At 41.0% G+C, this 16,768-nt stretch overlaps 1 protein-coding gene across 2 annotated transcripts in view; it reads left to right on the forward strand.

Moving 5' to 3' along the window:
* The window catches only part of LOC139771295 (neural cell adhesion molecule 2), a 70,660-nt gene that overhangs the window by 4,925 nt on the left and 48,967 nt on the right, over nucleotides 1–16,768 (forward strand). Inside the window, exon 2 of one of the 2 annotated variants that reach the window (XM_071703952.1) lies at nucleotides 398–606. In XM_071703952.1, coding sequence (XP_071560053.1) covers nucleotides 477–606 — 130 coding nt within the window. In that variant the 5' untranslated portion in view covers nucleotides 398–476. Of the gene's footprint in view, nucleotides 1–397; nucleotides 607–3,368; nucleotides 3,509–16,768 lie in introns of those variants that run through there. The other variant, XM_071703953.1, reaches the window with a different exon arrangement.

Raw genomic sequence — 16,768 nt, forward strand, 5'->3', positions numbered from 1 at the left:
GCATTTATCTTGAATGAAATTTTATTCGCACTTTTTAATTCCGACGCAATTTAATCTTCCGATTCGCATCTCTGAAACGGAAATTATCGCATTATCATCATCATTATTGCATACTAAATTCATTTACACGTACATTTTAATATGTAATATCAAAAGGTGAGAGAGAATGTATAATCCGGTGACATTAATACGATCAAATTCTCTGGTAAAATACTTTTGATACAGCTTAATATCATAAGCTCCCTTTTATCCGAAAACGAGAGAAGAGAAGCGAATGCGCGTCCATTAGAAGTGTTCATTTTCCAGAAAGCAGATTGCGCATTCTCCAGAAGATTAACGCTAAACGATAGTTCATATGCCTGGCTCGTTCATTCATTACTATTTTTTTTTGTTACAGCATCGACGCTAGAAACCGAGAGTTCGGTGTCGCCGAAAGATGGTCGGACGACAGCGTGTTTTCGCATCGCGCCTATTTCATGCTGGACAAGCAACCGGCGCAGCTGGGCGTCGAGAACACGAGGGAAGAGGACGCCGGTATCTACAGATGTCGCGTCGATTTTCAAATCGGCCAGACGAGAAACTCCAAAGTCAATTTAACAGTAATCGGTAAGATTTATTTAAGTCATTCTCTCGACGCGTCAGCTCGATAAGAGATATAAGATATATATAATATCATGAAATATCTTTTATATATACAGGTGACAGATAATAAACTCTACTATGAGAAGTGGTTCACTTCTTACATTCTATACATATAGATGTATCGCTCAATTGCTACAACAATGACATAACTAAAAAATTGTCATTTTTGTTTGCAAAAGAAAGGTGAAATTTCAATATACTGAATGAAGAACTAATATATAGCTAGATATTTTTGTTCCTCTACAATCAGTTATGCACCAAAATCACATTTAAAAGTATAATATTAAAAATTTTAATGATTCAAAACATTCAAACTTATTTCTTGGAAAATTTTGTTTTCTGAGTTACGTCATTGTTGTAGCAAATGAGCGATATATAAAAAGTAGAAAGAAAATTTTATTAAAACTTAGAAAATGACCAGCTACACAATTATTTACGCACGATTCCTCTTATTATTCAATTAGGTTTGACCAATGAATTAGGCAGGGTAGCTTTGCTTAAATTACACGTTCTCCTGCAATTACGAACAGTTTTTTGTGAGAGAGCAGCATTTTCGATATGAAGAAGTTTACAGTCACGTTTTACAGTGGCTCGTAATGTAAATCCAAGATGGAGATTGGAAAGTTTTTGCGACTGTGTATACGATAAACATTAGTGTATCGCGGTTGGAGCAAGCCAATCGTGAATTAGCTTGGCAATTTCCATCTTGGATTTACATTATTATCCGAAACGCGCTACGCGGATGTCGCAGAAACTCCCCGCGCGTTCTGCAGTTCCCTTATTCTTAGTACTCGTAGTAACGAGAAAGTGTTCGGGAAGATCGTTCCAAGTAACCGGAGCCAATTGTAACTTTGCCGGGGCTTCTCTCTGTACATAATTACCTCTTTCATTAATACCCAATTAGCCGCTCGAACACCGGCTACTCGACGTGTATTGCGATTATGCTAAAAATGACACGAAAGTTTTACGGGCTTCGCATAAGTACCGTCTTAAAGTTACGTGTCGCTGTACTTTCGCAACTTCACTCTTATAAAACCATCGTAAGGTATTGCGAGTGTTTAAGACGGCGGGAGTTGTAAGGATCAACTTGAGACTCATTGCCCGAGGTCGCCCAAAAAGACCTTTACCGGTATTAAAGCCATTTGATGTTTGAGAAAATGTGGCAAGTGCCGCCGCGAACCAACAGGTTGCAAACCAGTGCACGGGCGATAATTATTTATCGCTTTTGCAACGATCCGATAAAGCCCGATAAATCCAACTTCTCGAATAATGTATATCGGTCAAGAAGGTACTTAAACCGCGCGAGATATGATTTTAAATTATTATTATTGGAATGGTGTTATTATTTTTATTTATGTAACTTCTGCTCTTATAAATTCTTCAAACGTTTTAGCAAATTTTAATTATCGTTTTTTTTATATAAAAGGATTTAATTTTAATGAGATTTAATGGATCTAAAACGTCATCTTGTCCGCCCGAAGTTAAATCATAAACTCTGATAAAAATTCTAATTAGAGCGATTTTTAAAACTTATTTTTTCCAAACTATGTTTTAATATTACGCTTTATTTCCGAACCACATTTCTCGTTGTCGTTCGACGTGACGAGCATATTCAGTGCGCCAACAAAAGAATACGTAAAACGGCAATTAAGCGACGTAATAAATTCGAAATAAAGTAAGCGGCTATCGGGGCGAAGTGAGAGCATATACGACAATGGTGGAGAGAGGGGGAGAGAGAGAGAGAGAGAGAGAGAGAGAGGTCAAGGAGAGAAAAAGGAATCCAATTAACATCCTGTTGAAAAGTTATGGAAACGCCAACGGCGAATCCCGAGCGTCACCTCGGGATTCGCCGTTGGCCGGCATGTGCCAAGGAATTTTTCCCGCGGGGTAATTAGCTCCCCCGGCGCACCACCCTTCCGATCCACCGACATTTCGCACGTCCTTGCTACGTAGCTCGTAGACACTCCGACCGTTGGTAAACCTTTTCCAGATGAACGCCAATTAACGTGCCTTTGCTCTCATCGCGCTTTCACCAGCGAAATTGCACATCATTCTCTCGTCGGTTTCCTTTTTTCTGACAACAGAAGATACAAAATGTCCGAACACAATTGTGATCGTACTCTTCGTTATGCGTTCGATGAGAAATATAGATCCGAGTCTATTGAGACTTAAGGTAAGTGTACCAATGCCGGGACACTTAAGACCTATGTCTGAACACCTTTATTATTTTAGTTTTTAAATAATTAAGTATAACGCGAATTAAAATCAAAGATAAAAATATAATATAAGAAAAATATTGTTATCTTTGATTGTTTGATTTTAATTTGCGTTATAATAATTTATTTAAGGTCTAAAATGATAAAAATGTCCAGACGTAGGTACGTGCCCAGGCATTGGTACATTTACCTTAGAGATCCGATTTCTTATTTTTAATTTCAAATATTATAACAAAACGAGCTTCTCTCTGTCGAAGCTAACAGCGCGCAGCGTTAAGATCGACTGAAAAATGCAACTCGCGAAAAACGAATCATCGCGTTTTTTTTTAGTTTGATCGCTGAGAGGAAGACAGTAATATTGTTACGCCCGCGCGAGAGACATGTGCATAATCGCGATCGTCATCGCGTTATACAACGAAAAGTGTGTGTGCTCTCGCGAGATAAGCGAGAACGGGAACGTCGTTAAATGTTGCACTCGTAGAATTTAAAACGCTCTCTTCTACAAGTGCGCTTCTCGCGTTCTCTCGCGTATTTGCGCGTTGTAACCGTCAAAGACCCGGGTGTGCATCGAACAGGCGAGGCGAGAACGAAGCAAGGACGCATTCGAATCAGATGCACTGTCGCGACAGTATCAGAGAGGATAGAATGAGGTGAGAAAGAAATAAGGATGAGAAGGAAGCGACTCGACCATTAGTAGTGCGAATTTGCTTTTTTAAAATGGCACGTTTTGTATTCGGAGATATATGGCAGAGAACGCGGATCTTAAAACGACGTTATCTGGTGAATGAATTTTCCTTTTCTCAGTAAACACAAACAGTAAGAGAATATCCGTTTGCTGGAAGTACACAATATATATGGAGGAGTAAAAACCACAGTGGTGTAAGTCAAATTTTTAAAAATATTTTTTCGTGTGCATATAGATGCAATTTATATATTGTATAGATTGGATCTATGCACGTGAGAAAAAATTTAAAAAAATTTGACTTACACGACTATGACTTTTACCCCTCCATATATACATAAACATATTGAAAATTAAAAAGTTTTATTTTTATTTATGGAAACAATAATTATATAATAATTATATAATAATCGTACAATATGCATTAATAATGTATTAATATTGGCATTGTAAAATTTAATTAATTAATTTAATTAATTAACAAAATGAAAAATAATAACATACAACAAATAATAATATACAACTTTTATTTTAAAGAAAAAATATGATCAATCACACGCTGTATAAAGTGGGTATTCGCCCAGACAAGATTACTTGGGAGTCTTCTTGTCGACGCCACAGACGTTCGTAAATATCCAACCCGTCATATTTTCCACCAAGAATACCTTGTACCAGTATCGCGACGGCGACGGCTGCCCGAGTTACCGTATCGAGGAACTTTGTGTTTGACAGTGGTTCCGAGCAAAAAAATAAAGGGAATAAAGGAGGGTGAAAAGTTTCGTACAGTCGACGGGAACCAGACCTTTGACCCGACGTTAAAGCTTCGGTAAACGAGAGCATTTATCGTAGCAAGACGCTGTGTCCCCTTTCGGTCGAACAAGAAATACAAGGTATTCTAGCTCCGAAAGTATAGAATGTAATTCGATAAATTTTCCGCGCGGTACTGGCGATTTCACGAGCGGCATACTTCGCAATTTCTGTCGGCCAATATTGACATTTCAATGCGGATAACGCGCGCGCAAGCAGATATAAATTTTGTGTATTTTATAATTTTGCGAAATAATAATGATACACGCGTTATCGCGAAACGTTTGCAAATATTTCATTGCATATTCTTTAATAATTATTGGATTCATGTTTTCGACTATCAATTATTGCAGGCGTAACAATGTTCAGGGCGCGTGATTTAATTATCACGTAATGAAACAAAACGATTTTCTTCCTATATTTAATTTTAATAAAATTGCAATTATGAGCGATTAAAAAATTTTAATAAAAAATGTTAATGGCCGTAATAAGAAAAAAAGAATAATGGCTCGTGCACGGTCCCAAACCGGTACCTAAAGCCTGGTCGGTCGGTATATACCTATCAGTTCTCGTTTAGAAGCAGAGATATTATATCATGCTTTAGGGTTTCATAAAATACGGGCGAACTGAAGATAAGGTGGTTCCCGAGTAACCAACCAGGGGAACCAGAAATCGGTGCAAAAACTCTAAAGAAATGGCGGCTCTTCGCATTAAGACTTCCTCGAAGTCGAGCTACAGAAAACGAGCGCATTTATCTTCTTGAACCGTTGTTTTCTTTAAAGTAAGAAAAGGATGGAACGGTAAAAGCTGCGAGTAGGTTTTCTTTTTTTGGCCACGAGAAGGGACAATACATAACTGGGGTAACACCCGCGTCCGCGGACCTGCCATTAGCTTTTCGCCGATTCAAACTTTGTAATCGCGATAATCGAAATCCCATGTAAAGGCAAACGAACTGCCTGCCACTTTTCCTCCGAGGATGGAAGAACGTAACTCTCCATTTTGTAAAGCGGTTCCCTCGCGTTTCCCTCTGTGAAACGACAGCGTAACACCTTCGCGTAGCGTGTGACGTCGTCTCACTTCGCGTCTCTTCACATTATCTGATATCGTCGTGTCATGGAAACTCTATTTCCGACGCGCGACAGCGTCGTTGCGCATTCAACAATAAATACGGAGGTGGAACTTTGTTTACCGCCTTTAAAGAAAATATTACGTTTCAAGCGCGCATATAGCGATCCCCGCGCTTACCCGTTTCTACTGCATTATGATTAATGCACGCCAAGCGCACCATTTAGGAATTTGCTTTGTGCTCGCCTTCTGATTAACGAGCAGTATACCTACCGCGGTACTTCGTCACGATTAAGTAAAATGGTTGCGAAAGAGATAGCATAGAGACAGCGGACAATCTGAAATTTTTATTCAATGGGGCGGTATTTAGTTTCCGCAAAGTTAGCACATACATTTTTAGAATCCCGATACAACTGATAGAGTTTTGGCTCTTTCCCAAAAAGTTCTAGGCTCGTATTTATAGTTTCCGCCAAAAATCTCAATTCTTATCTCGAAACGCGATACAGTTTTATAACCGGATCTTAAAATTTGATGATTTCTTTTAATAGAATTTGAAGTCTGCATCTGGCTTATCTATATTTTTAAATATTAATACCCTTTTTTATTTTCTACGCTTTGCTCGCTGCATTTTTGAGTTGAGATTCATATAACGACTATAAATTCGGCTTCTATAGTTTTCGATTTTTCAGAAATAGTTCTGGCGATTAAGTGCGAAGATAGAGAGTCAATAATTTGAGGTTCTATCTTTACAGAGATAAGATAATTCTTACCTAAACTGAATTGAATATAAATTCGGTTATTGCGAATAATAATAATAGTACTCGAATATGATATGGTATTCTTAGACTATCGCGCGATCGTATATCTTTGCAAGATAAACGTGTGAACGGCGCGGGATGAAAAATAAAAATGTGTTTTCATCAACAATTCGCGCTTGGACCTCGTCACAGTTTGGATTTTTTGGACAACAGGCTATTCGTCTTGACTGATGTCGATATTGAAACGGGGAAAAAAAACGAAATGGAAAAATACAACGTATTCTCCCCTATTTGAAAGGAAGAGGCCGAATAACTTGGCAAATTTTCCAAGCGTGGAAGAACTCGTACGTTCCGCGGGGATATCCGTCACGGTCTCCGCTGCAGAACGTTGGTGTCAATATCACCGGTGTTCGACTTCCAATATTGGAGCAACAGTGTGACCAATTCTTCTCTTCTCGGTTACATAAACCAGTGCAGAGTATCGAGTTCGACGCAAAACAACAGACGTAATGTCGGATCGACAGCCAGTCGATACACGATACAGCACCACTCGACTCGTGTAAATCCGCTGTAAGTTCACTCGACCACAAGCGCGTTTCTTAGGATCCTCAGTTTATTGGAAACCGTAGGTCGGCACGTCGAATAAGAAAAAAGAAAGAAGTGCCGACGCGAAACATGTTAGTCTCGAGAGTTATATTTACTCGAATCACCTCTCTCTCTCCTTTCGATGAGTGGTTGGAATTACGGAGAGCCCGAGCAAGATAAAAACCGGTCAAGTGCGGAAATATCAACTTTTCAGAGGGAGCAAGAAACATTATATCCCTGCAAAATCCAACGCCATATATTCGAAGATGTTTTAAAGAAATAATATCTTAAAGCTCAGATAAAGGGATGGGGGAAGAGGGTCGCATCTGGCGCACCGCGCGATAAAGAGATAATGCATCGCAATCAGTTTCAACCGGCTCGAAATCGGGATAAATTTAAGTATGATTATCGTTTTCCCTCATAATCCGCGAGCATTTTGCACGAAAATAATTATTCTCAAGATTATATCCACGTTCTCTTCCTCGCCCTCTAATGAACGCGATCAGTAAAATCTGTGAACCTACATCGGGTCATACTCATAATGATTGGGATAAAAATTAACCGTGGTGATAACAGTAAAGTGAAACTAAAGCAATAATAATTTTAAAGCGGATTATAAGACTCCCCACAGCCGATCCGACATTCTCGACGCGGCCTGTATTCAACCTGACTCCCTCATAGTATTCCTTCCTTTCATACATATATACATACATATGGTGCTCACGCAAGCATATTCTCCATTTCGGAGGACGCGTTATTCAAATGATTATAAACAAAGGAATCGTACGAAACACTTGCAATGATTTTGTTACGAAGACTAACTGGAGGGTCAGGATTTTAAAGCAATCTTACAATGTAATATTGTAGTGTCAAAGTATTTATTAATTAATATATAATTATAATATAATAAATGAGTCTCAGATTTGACAAGATTCTCCCAGTGCACGGCAGCTTTGATTTTTCTTTCACCGCATGAGGATAAATGATTTTTCCGCGATCGTTATGATTTGATATCATAAATAAAGAAGGACACGTAGACAATAGACGCATATAGACAACAGGTATCGCTGACTCATGCAACAATTATACAGGTGGCATACGTTTGGCCAATTTTGGTTTAAAATCAAATATCCTATAATATCGTATTATAATAGTAATTGAACAACAATAACGTTGTTGATTGGATTTACATTGATTATGTACGCAAATAGAAAAATAAAATTTGCATCACGCGGCGCCTCGATTGCGAGCACTTGCGTTCATCCCTGAGTTTAAATATTAAAAATGTCATGATCCAACGAATTCCTCCCAAGACACCCCGTGTAATCTGGCGAGGGACGGAAACCCTCCTTACGCCACTGAATACGTTCGATTTGCTCGCTCGAAAGTTACGAATGGAGATCCATCCCATGGGGGCCGAAGTTTTCAGTATCCGCCGATGCTCGCCCTTGCGCCCGGATTGTTCTCCCGAAAGGTAATTGATCTGGATTGCCCGCTCGCGCCTTCCCCACGAACTTTTAATAGTATTTTACTTCTAAGCACACCGCCTCTCCGTCGGGCGGACTGATGCATCCGCCTCAGCGGGAACTTTTCCCCCTCGCTAACGGAGGGTAAGTTCGAGCAAGAACTGCCGAAATTCTTGCTTACTCACTTACGCCGTAAATGCGACTTCAATGTCGTGGACTTAGCCGGGGTGAGTGGATCGTTATCGCGTGCGCCGGCATCGTGGCTGCCGTCTTTACCGGATACCTCACTCCGTTTTACATCGCCCCGCTGCTTTCCGGCGTTGTAATAATAGAGAGGAGACTTGGCGATATCTTCCCGTAAAATAGCTTTATTAAAGCTCCAAGAACGTACAGCAATGCGTGGCCACGGTTACTACATTCTTGTAGTAAAGCATACGTCGCCGCCGTGTAATGGCCACGATACCGTTACATCCCGGTGTTACTTCAGAGCAAGACTCGCTAGTCTTGCTACGCTTCTTTTCTCCTGTGCGAGTATCCTCGCATTACTTTCAGATCTCCGATGCGAATGAGTTCAAACGGAATGACAAGATAAATCTCGGAGGGAAGTGCGCGCATAAATTTTACGGTGCATTGCGGTGCCGCTGAAGTTCTTCAACTTGGGAAATGCGTAACTTTCAATGAAAGCTACGTTTGGAAATTTTTTTTTTATTACCGTACACCGCGTGGTAAGCAGACATTCCTATAAAAGAGAGAGCGAGAAAGAGAGAGAGAGAGAGAGAGAGAGAGAGAGAGAGAGAATGTGCAGGTCGGAATTCGAGGAGCTTGAATTTGAGATTCATTCCTCGATACTGGGATTTATTTGACATGTAAGCTGCTTTCTTTCACGCAACATGTATCGGTGAAAATCTCTCGAGCAAAGCGTGCTCCATTTTCCGTACTTTTCGTAACTCTAATCGGAAATTTCGTTAAATTCACTGAATATCGCAAATGTAATGATTTTAACGACGTGATGTTAGTAACGATGTGTACGATAATATCGCGTCGTTACAGATTTTTAATGAAATTGTATCGTTTGTATTTTATCATGATTATATCTCCAATAGCTATTTATGACATTAAATTACGAGATGCATGATACAACGACGTAAAAATAACGGCAGGATCGCGGAAGGCATTGGCCATTACCGAAATTGAAAACTGTCAGCACGCACCTGTGCGTGCATAAGTAAATACGAGCAAGAGTGTGCGATCGAGTTTTTAGTTTTTACCACACTGTCGGATACTGGCATTGTAAACACGTTCGTAAATACGGGAAACTCCGGGACGGGACGCGAAACAAACTAGTCCGATGATGTTAATTGTCGCGCGGCGCTTGCATTAAACGTCCGTTTATTTTATGGCAACTGAACGTTGTGATGGAAAATGTTGTGCGCGCGCGCAATGAAAAATTGCGGGTTTGCGGAGCACGCCCTTATCGTAATAAGTCTCCGAAGTTTATCCAACTTCAAGTTTCCTTCCGCTATTTCCGCGAATCATTTCTTTGCAGCGTACATTTGTTACTCCCCCGGAATATTAGCTTTTTGCGCGCCACTCGCGCAATTGTCTGCTTGATGAATCGACTCGCAATGGAATAAACGCGATCCAGAAGTTGCGCATTTCCTTTTGACTCGACTACCACTATCGCCCCGGTGAATTTTTGTGTCGATCTTTTCTATCGCGGAAATTCGATTGAAAACATATGTGATTGAAGGGTAGATATTTTCTCGATGGAACCGCAGATAAAAAATCCATCAAAATAGAGAGAATGTTCAGACTATTTAGACTATTTACATCTTTGAAAATTCACCTGCCAAATTGTTAGATAGATGTGATTTAAATATTATTTGTCTATTTTGATTTTTAATTTTTTTTTTATTCCGAAGAGAGATCTGTCTCTTGTAACGAAATTGTCAATGTTATACGACAACGAGCGATACCAACGAAAACACTCGAGCATAAACACCGGGTATTATTGCGTTGTAAAATGGCATCGTATTGTTTCAAAAATGCGCCTGTAAACACCGGCTATTTTGCGGGATATAAAAAACGCTTAAGCAAGAGCTTTTACCTTAAAAAAAGCCATATCAAATCCGACCATAAAGAGGAACACGCGTTCGAATACGTGGACTTTTTCAGATTGTTAGCGCTCCTCTTCGTTTTTGCTACGCGGTTGAAACGTTAAGCGACTCCGGAAGACTCTTTCGAGTTGATGAAGCTCACGGTGCCGTCCTGTGCCAAGACAATAACAGTGTAGGAACGTAATGGAACATAAAGAAGAGCGCGCGCAGCGTCGTCCGAAACGATCTCAGATAGTACGGCCAACTCGCCGTCGTGTACGACCGGAAACGACATTCGAATTCTGTTGCACGAGGTGTTGCAGGGCCTTAATCGTTTCGATCCGACTTTTCCACCACTTCGGCAAATACACAGACGGGTCAGAAATCGCGAAGCGTTGCCACCCCGAGAACGTGACGACGCTCTCTTATCGAATCTACGCCTCGTCCATCCCGACCAATCCTCTCTCTCTCTTTCTTTCTTCTTCGGAAATAGGGGAATAGGGAAAATAATTGCTTCGGGTTTTTCATTCCTTATTCCATTCTTTTTCCACTCTCCGCTTCGCTTTTTCGTCTTCGGTGTTCCATTATTCTGAAAAACCGGAGTAGCCGGAGAGCGCCGGATCCAGCGCCCGGAAGACTAATCGACGCGTTCAAGATCGGTTAAGTAGAGAACTGGAGAACAAACGGATGCCTCCGTACGCTCCCGATGTTAATTTCGGTGAAGAGGGGAGTCGCGCGCGCGTGAGAAAGGAAGCGAGCTCGAAGGAAAATCGGTCAGGAGAGTGGCGGTATCGGAAACTCACGGCGAATTATATCGGCGAACGGAGACGCCCGACTTTCCAAGCCGTTTTTCTGCAAGTCTTACGAGAAACGCGATCGGACAGGGGCGGCGCGCGAAAGTCATTAAGGGAATATACTTATTCGCCAACGCTGGCCAACGAAGCGCGGAATTATCGATCGCGCCCGGTCGGCGAGAGCACTTACATGTATCACGTTTCACGAGAGATTCCATTTAGAAGTTCTTAGGCTAGAGAATATCGCGCCGCCGCGCGCCGCGCCGATTCATACATAAAAGCAACGCGAGTCAAAGGGCGTGCACCACCAAAAAATAAATTGTAAAACTGTATTATGCTGTCAACAATCGTTGAATAATTGTTGCGTGGCTATTTTATTTGTTATATTCGAATTGACGGCGTTATATTATACGAGAGCCTATGAATACACAAAAACTTGTTTTATTAAACTCGTTTATTTAAAAAACTCGTTTATTTTATCAATTAATATTTAAGGCGTCCTTTTTTTGGATACAATGTGCTATTATGAATACGTATAAATAAATGTACGACAAAATACAATCGTTGGGAAAAACAAAAATAATATTTTTTTAGTAATAATAGCTTTATTGAAGTGCAGTTTTTTGATGTTGTATATGAAGATAAAAGAGAATAACATCTCAAAAGGTCAGCAATGGTGCTGCTCCAGACCTTTAATATAATATAAATAATGTAACAATAAAATAGCAATATTAATAATAATGACAAATCATACGTGGAGAAACAAATGTATTTCCAAAAATCGGTGATCCAAGTCGCGCGCGAATTCGTCATGCACCACGAATGACATTGTGCATTCAATCGCAATATGTAAAATAGATTTCCTATCGCGAAGTTTCGTAAGTGAATCCATCAAAACTTTTATAAAAGTTCCGGCAAGACTGATGAGTTTCTCCCCCGGTATCGACCTACCTCAATGCCGATTCTATCTAAGCGTTCCATAGGATTAACCGAGTAGAAATCTGAAACATTCAGCGAAGGACGGAAACTTTTCGGACGTCTCGTCGTGAGAGATTTACGTACATGATACATAGCCGGAATATCAGTGAGGGAATTTAAACTGAATATCCTCCGTTACATCAGCTACCACGAACTGCTCCGCTCAGTGTACTCGTAATTAAGCAAGATTACAGTACCGAGAAATTATCGCTAATCACGATAAGAATGAAGATGATTTCATACAATAATATTTTATCCATAGTGTATTTAAGTATAGTGTATTTAGTATAGCAATAGTATATATTTTATAATTTAAGTACAGTATATACATATATAGTATAGTAATTAAGCAGGTATATTTAAAAATTAGCATGTGTAATGCAATAAATACTCTATAATATTTTACTTGACGTGCTCGATAGGATTAGTTGCACATTATATTACATGTTAAAACCCGGGCATCGACAGACCCGTCGTAAATCAAGGGCGCATCGGCTTATTTCCGCGGGACGCGAAAATTCCAGTTGGACGCCGTATAAAAAATGACGCCAATTTTTCAACGGTAAAAACTCCGCGACGTGGAGACTTGGTCGCGACTCTCGAAATCACATCTACTACATCGTGTTCCATCCGTCGAAGTCGGTGTATACTCTGTATACAGCATATACGCGGTCCTGTATAGCGTGATTAATTATCCCGGCGCGGCGGTGGCGGCGCGGGCGCGGACCGCTGCGTCGTCGCCCGCGCGTATCCGCAGAACAAATACCGCTCGATACACCGTTGCGCGGTGGTGGTGCCCGCGCGGATTCCGCGTGGATTCCGTGTGGATTCGTAGCTATCGCAGCTATCCGCACACAGGGCGAGAGGCGAGACGCCCTGGCTTGGTATTTGCCAGCAGCACAGTTCGTGGCTGCGCCCTGATCGCGCGGATACACATCCGAAGCCGGGTGGATAAACCCGCGGCGGGCTGCGAGCGGCGAAATTAAGACGACGGCGATCCGTGGGGTACACGCCCCGTCATCGTCGCCTGGAGCCGGCGGCGACCGAGTTTCGAAGTCACTTCACACGTACCGCCACTTGAATCTTATCCGAGCGCCGGCAAAAATACTTCTGACTGTCCGAAGTAGAAGATTGCCGTCTTCTTCCACTCCGTGAGTACTTCGGGACGACGGCAAAAGTCGGGGAAAAGTTGCCCGCCCGCTCGCTCGCTCGCTTTGCTCGCCTCTGCGGTTCGTCGCGCTGTAAGAAACGCTCTCTCACGGAACGGAGTTGGTGAAGAGGATCCGCGACGAAGCCGGACCGAAAGTTCTCGCCGAGTATCGGGACAAGAAACGTCACCGCTCTGTAACGATCGCGAACTACCCTTAACGCCGACGTCCGATGATTTAATGGCCGTCCGTTACAGCGCGCGCTTGAATCCCCGGCATTGGTCGCGGAACAAAGAATCTTTCTTGTAACGTGTACTCGGTCACGCGCGACATATCTTATTGAAAACGACAATCGAATACTCTAATGCAAGAACTACACGGTCCCGATATTGACAAAGTCAAGAGGTCTCGTGAACTACGATTAACCGATGGCAACGGGCTTGTCTATATTAATTGACGCCGTAAACTTCGTAACTACGTGAGTCCGTAGCCCAGATGAGTTTGGGAAAACTAAAGCCCGCAAATTATAATTATTTTACAATAACATATGAACGCGAGAAACTCTTTTAATACATGCTGTATGTAGAATGTTAAAATGAACAAAAATTTAATAACTTTTATTTGAAAGTTGAAATCCAGCGGAATTTAGGAAAGAGGATTAGCACATATTTCCATTAACATATATTTAATCATATCAATTAATAATAGAGATTAAAAATAAAGTTTTAATCATGTTTTGGAAGCCTGACCGACTTAACGATATTTTATCATTATTTATTAAAATCCTTATTAGCACAATATCGCTTGCAAGGACATTGCAATTACTTATATCTAAATTTTCGCGGAATATGTTATTCTCTCTAACGTTATGATTTAAAATGTTCTGTGAATCATAACATTAGAGAGGATAACATAGTCCGCGAAAATTTAGATATAAGTAATTGCAATGTCCTTGCAAGCGATATTGTGCTAACAAAATTCTGTGAAGAGAGACTCTTTAGATCAAAAGCCTTTTATAATTTAAAGTAGCAATTCAGTCGCGCATCGCGCATAAATTATTAAAAACTCTTTAAAGGTATACAAAGGTGTACAGAGATGTCTCTTCAGCGAAGGCACTAATTAAACAACGTGCATCTCTTTGCACTTTGATACATTTTTTTGCATTATTCGCGTGCCATAGCTTTAATATTTCTTGATGGATGCGGTCTGCAAAATCCATGCGTATATCTTCCTACCGCTCGACGAGAAATATTTGCCGTACGCTTCGCCATTTCAGTCTTTTCTTTAGATACGTTAGATATTTCCGTCAAGCATGAAATATACGAGAGTAAAATATTCACGAATAACGTTGCATCCGCGAGATATACCGTGTTCTATAAAAAAGAATGGACCAGCCGTAGTAATGGTTCGTGCCGATCTCTAAATTCAATGTGGATTCGGCAAAAAAATTCTTGTTTTTTTTTCGAAATCACATCCGAGAGGTAAATCGCAACCATAATAGAGGGGAAAAAAGGAGAGCTAGGAAGTTTTGTTGTGTCCCGATTTGATTTTTCGAGGGTTTTTCGCCGACACGGCACGAACGCCGAGTGAAACGTGAAAATCGCTATACCCGCCGGTAGTCACGTGTATTTAATTAAACGATACTGAGCGAGCGCATTAATCGAGCACGGTCGATTGGTTATGAGACTTATCTTGAATTGGCGTTGAATTATATAACACCCGCGCCGATTTGAATATTCATACGTGCGTGTGCGAGATAACGTGCACGTGCCTCGCCTACACGCGTGCCCGATAGCGAGCACGGAACTTGGTCCGTTTCTCGCGCGTCGTGCTCTTTTTTTGTTTAATTCCAGCGCGTGCGATGAGCTTGCCGAGATAATTACACCGTCATCGCAGCGCGCGATTTATGCGTTCTGTCAAAGGCGCACAAGAAATACATACAAATCTATTATTTAATTAATTAATGTGATGGTGATAAGATGAAAAGTAATGTGGATTGGATTTGAACTGTTGAAATTTTTGCATTTTCATCTCTTTGAATTATGATGATGCAATACCATCATATTACTAAATTTTTTTAAAGTCTATACATGGGTCTGTATAACATTATGCGCAGCATCATTCTAGACTATAATTTCTCTTTGTACAAAAAGCTATTTTTGCTGACGGCATATTTTTTTAGCAATGTAAATAATGAAATGTCGCGTAAATCTAAAGGAGACAAAGGATTTTTTTTATGATACACTGTACATTATGCATGTCATTTATTTAAACTTAACGGGCAATTTAACACTAACACAATATACATATTTCAATATACATACTAATTCTGTGAAAGTCTAAATTGTATATTTTAAAAATAACTTGATGTATATCGATGACTCGCACCTCAATTAATCTAGGAATTCGATGCATTTCAAATAGATTGCAAAGTCCGATATAAAAATTCGATATATAATGTCATAACATATATAGTTAAAAATAACACGACCTCTGACACGATGCGTCTGATTCGGTTGAAAATTTATTTCGCACCCCATTTTTCCCCTCGCGAGTGGTATATTTCGACCGAGTGGAAGGACGATCCTTCCGACACGACAGGACAATCTTATACTCGCGTAAGATAAAGCGGGGATGAGGATCGGTTATACATCATCCTGTCTCAGTCAACCCGAAACCAACCCTCATTCTCTCTTCTCTCTTTCTCTCTCTTTTTTTCTCTCTCTCTCTCTCTCTCTCTCGCTCTCGCTCTCATTCTGGGAGCAGCGAGACGTGAAAGATTACGAAAAGACAGCGCTGAGAGAAAGGATTCGAACGAAAATACAAGCGTATTAGCGGCGAGAGCGGCGGCAAAGAGATCGGGACCGAGGAATGGAAGAAAGCAGGGAAGACGGAGAACCTCCGCCGGAGAGTAGAGTCAGCCCGGAGAATGCGCTTCGACAAGCGCGTTGTTTCGTTCAACCCCTGGCGAACCCCGGCGTCGGATTATACCGGATGTGTATCTACGGCGTGTACATGGTCCCTGACCCAAGCACGTACCGGGACCAAAGCCCGTTTATACGTGTGTGAGAGAGCGCGGTACACGGGAGCGGATATTACGCCATGTGCGCGGTACACCACCCTCATCCCGATCTGTCTCAATGGTTGTTTCTGTCTCTCCTCGCGCTGGGCCGCGTTCACGTGCGATTTTTCGTATATTAACCACACGGTACGTCGAACGTTCGGTGCCGATCTTGAGATTTTGCGCGAAACGTACGGAAGTTCGCGTGTCGCACGGCTCGTGCACACTCGAAATTGGAAACATGTGACGCGTCAAAGTTCGTAACTGTTTCCGTGTAAAATATGTCCGGGATGTTTAGACACGGTATCCAATTCTGTGTTGTTCGCTTTACAAATTACAGGGGGAATAAATTATCAAAACTATTCTCTCTTAGACGAAGCGAAGTAGAAGTCGCCGATATCATATTTATATATTATATAAGATGCAATCGATTATGTTTATAAAATTACAGATCTTAAATTCGTAGTTAT

The sequence above is a fragment of the Temnothorax nylanderi genome, unplaced genomic scaffold (assembly GCF_030848795.1).
Source record: "Temnothorax nylanderi isolate EJ_2023f unplaced genomic scaffold, tnyl_v1.0 TNYL_tig0038_pilon, whole genome shotgun sequence".
Taxonomy (NCBI): domain Eukaryota; kingdom Metazoa; phylum Arthropoda; class Insecta; order Hymenoptera; family Formicidae; genus Temnothorax; species Temnothorax nylanderi.